This window comes from Bison bison, unplaced genomic scaffold (assembly GCF_000754665.1).
Source record: "Bison bison bison isolate TAMUID 2011002044 unplaced genomic scaffold, Bison_UMD1.0 scf7180017864109, whole genome shotgun sequence".
In the NCBI taxonomy this organism is placed as follows: domain Eukaryota; kingdom Metazoa; phylum Chordata; class Mammalia; order Artiodactyla; family Bovidae; genus Bison; species Bison bison.
Genome location: NW_011494681.1, coordinates 2,489,188 through 2,490,516, shown reverse-complemented (window position 1 = coordinate 2,490,516; position 1,329 = coordinate 2,489,188). Strand labels below are relative to the sequence as shown.

Sequence of the window (1,329 nt, the reverse complement as noted above, 5' to 3'; positions counted from 1 at the left end):
TTACTGAGCCATGGAAAAGGAATACATACCACATGCATGACCCTTGAAAACAAATATTATGTTAAGTGAAATAAGCCAGACACAAAAGGGCAAACGCTGTATGATTCCACTTTTAAGAATGACTCTAGGAAGGGCAAATTCACAGAAAGTAGGTTAGAGGTTTCCAGAGACTGAGGGGAAGGGGAGAAAGGAAAGTTACTGTTTAAAGAGGTAGGGAGTTTTTGTTTGGCATGATGAAAAGTTTTTGAAATCGTGGTTGGTGATGGTTGCACAATAGTGTGAATGTGATTTTCACCTTCCTAGCCTTTCACAGCCTTAGGCCGGCCTCTTAGATCAAATGTGTGCACAGTGGGGGTTGAAACTTGTTCTGCTCGGGAAAGAACGTGTTTTCCCCAGGCATGGACACAGAGCTCTGCCACTCCTCCTTCAGGGACCGACTGACTTCTAGCAGGTAATGGTACTCCTGGTGCAGAGTAGATGCTGAATAAGTTTATTCAGTTATTCAGTCGTGGACAGAGGTTCCCTAGGTCCAGCCTCCAGCTGAACTGAAGCAGTTCTGCTGCTTCTGCATCACTTTACCCACATACAGATTTCCTGGTATTTCTGTCACCTGGGCACTTGTATTGTTGCTATAGTTTTTTGTTATTCTTTACTAATTGGATATGACCATATTCTCCCTCAAAAAGGTGAATTCCATTTTTGTTCCAGAATATCTCAAGCTTCCATACCTAGAACTTAAAAGAAGCACAAATAATCCCACTGTAATGTTTCTATAAGGGGCAGCATTGAAACTACTGGAAGATCAAACGTCAACATACAGATGTTTGATTTTACAGTAGTTTGCAATTTTATACAGTATGTAAAGTTTAATGGTTTTAGGATCTTACTAGTATCAAGCTTCAAGAGCAATTAAATATTTGTTATCTTATCCTGATTTTCAGGTAAAGAAGATACTCCCTCATTACTTGGCCTCTGTGGGTCTCTAACGTCAGTGGCAAGTTACAAATCTCTAACAAGCCTAAAATCGAATGACTACCTTGCAAGTCCTACAACAGAGATGACAAGTCCAGGTCTGACTCCATCCTGAAAAATTGTATGTAAAAGCCAGAAGTTTTTATGTTGCAAATATTCCATATACGTAAGTTTGACTGCTGGGAAAATCTTTGGAATTTTATATTGTTCTGGGACATGTCTGGAATTCTGTTGCTTGTATTAGAGAATTCAGTCCACTCCATGTAAACTTCTGGGTGAAAAAAAAATGCTGCCATTTTTCATTTTAAAATGATTATATTTGTCACTGAAGTTTAAAAATAGGCTTAAAAAACTTTC

At 38.8% G+C, this 1,329-nt stretch overlaps 1 protein-coding gene across 1 annotated transcript in view; it reads left to right on the top strand.

Annotated features, from left to right (window-relative positions):
* RUNDC3B (RUN domain containing 3B) overlaps nucleotides 1-1,323 on the top strand; it is a 154,908-nt gene extending 153,585 nt beyond the window's left edge. Inside the window, exon 11 of the mRNA XM_010839074.1 lies at nucleotides 942-1,323. Within this exon, the coding sequence (XP_010837376.1) occupies nucleotides 942-1,087 (146 nt within the window). The 3' untranslated portion in view covers nucleotides 1,088-1,323. The remainder of the gene's footprint in view (nucleotides 1-941) is intronic.
* The last annotated feature ends 6 nt before the right edge of the window (nucleotides 1,324-1,329 follow it).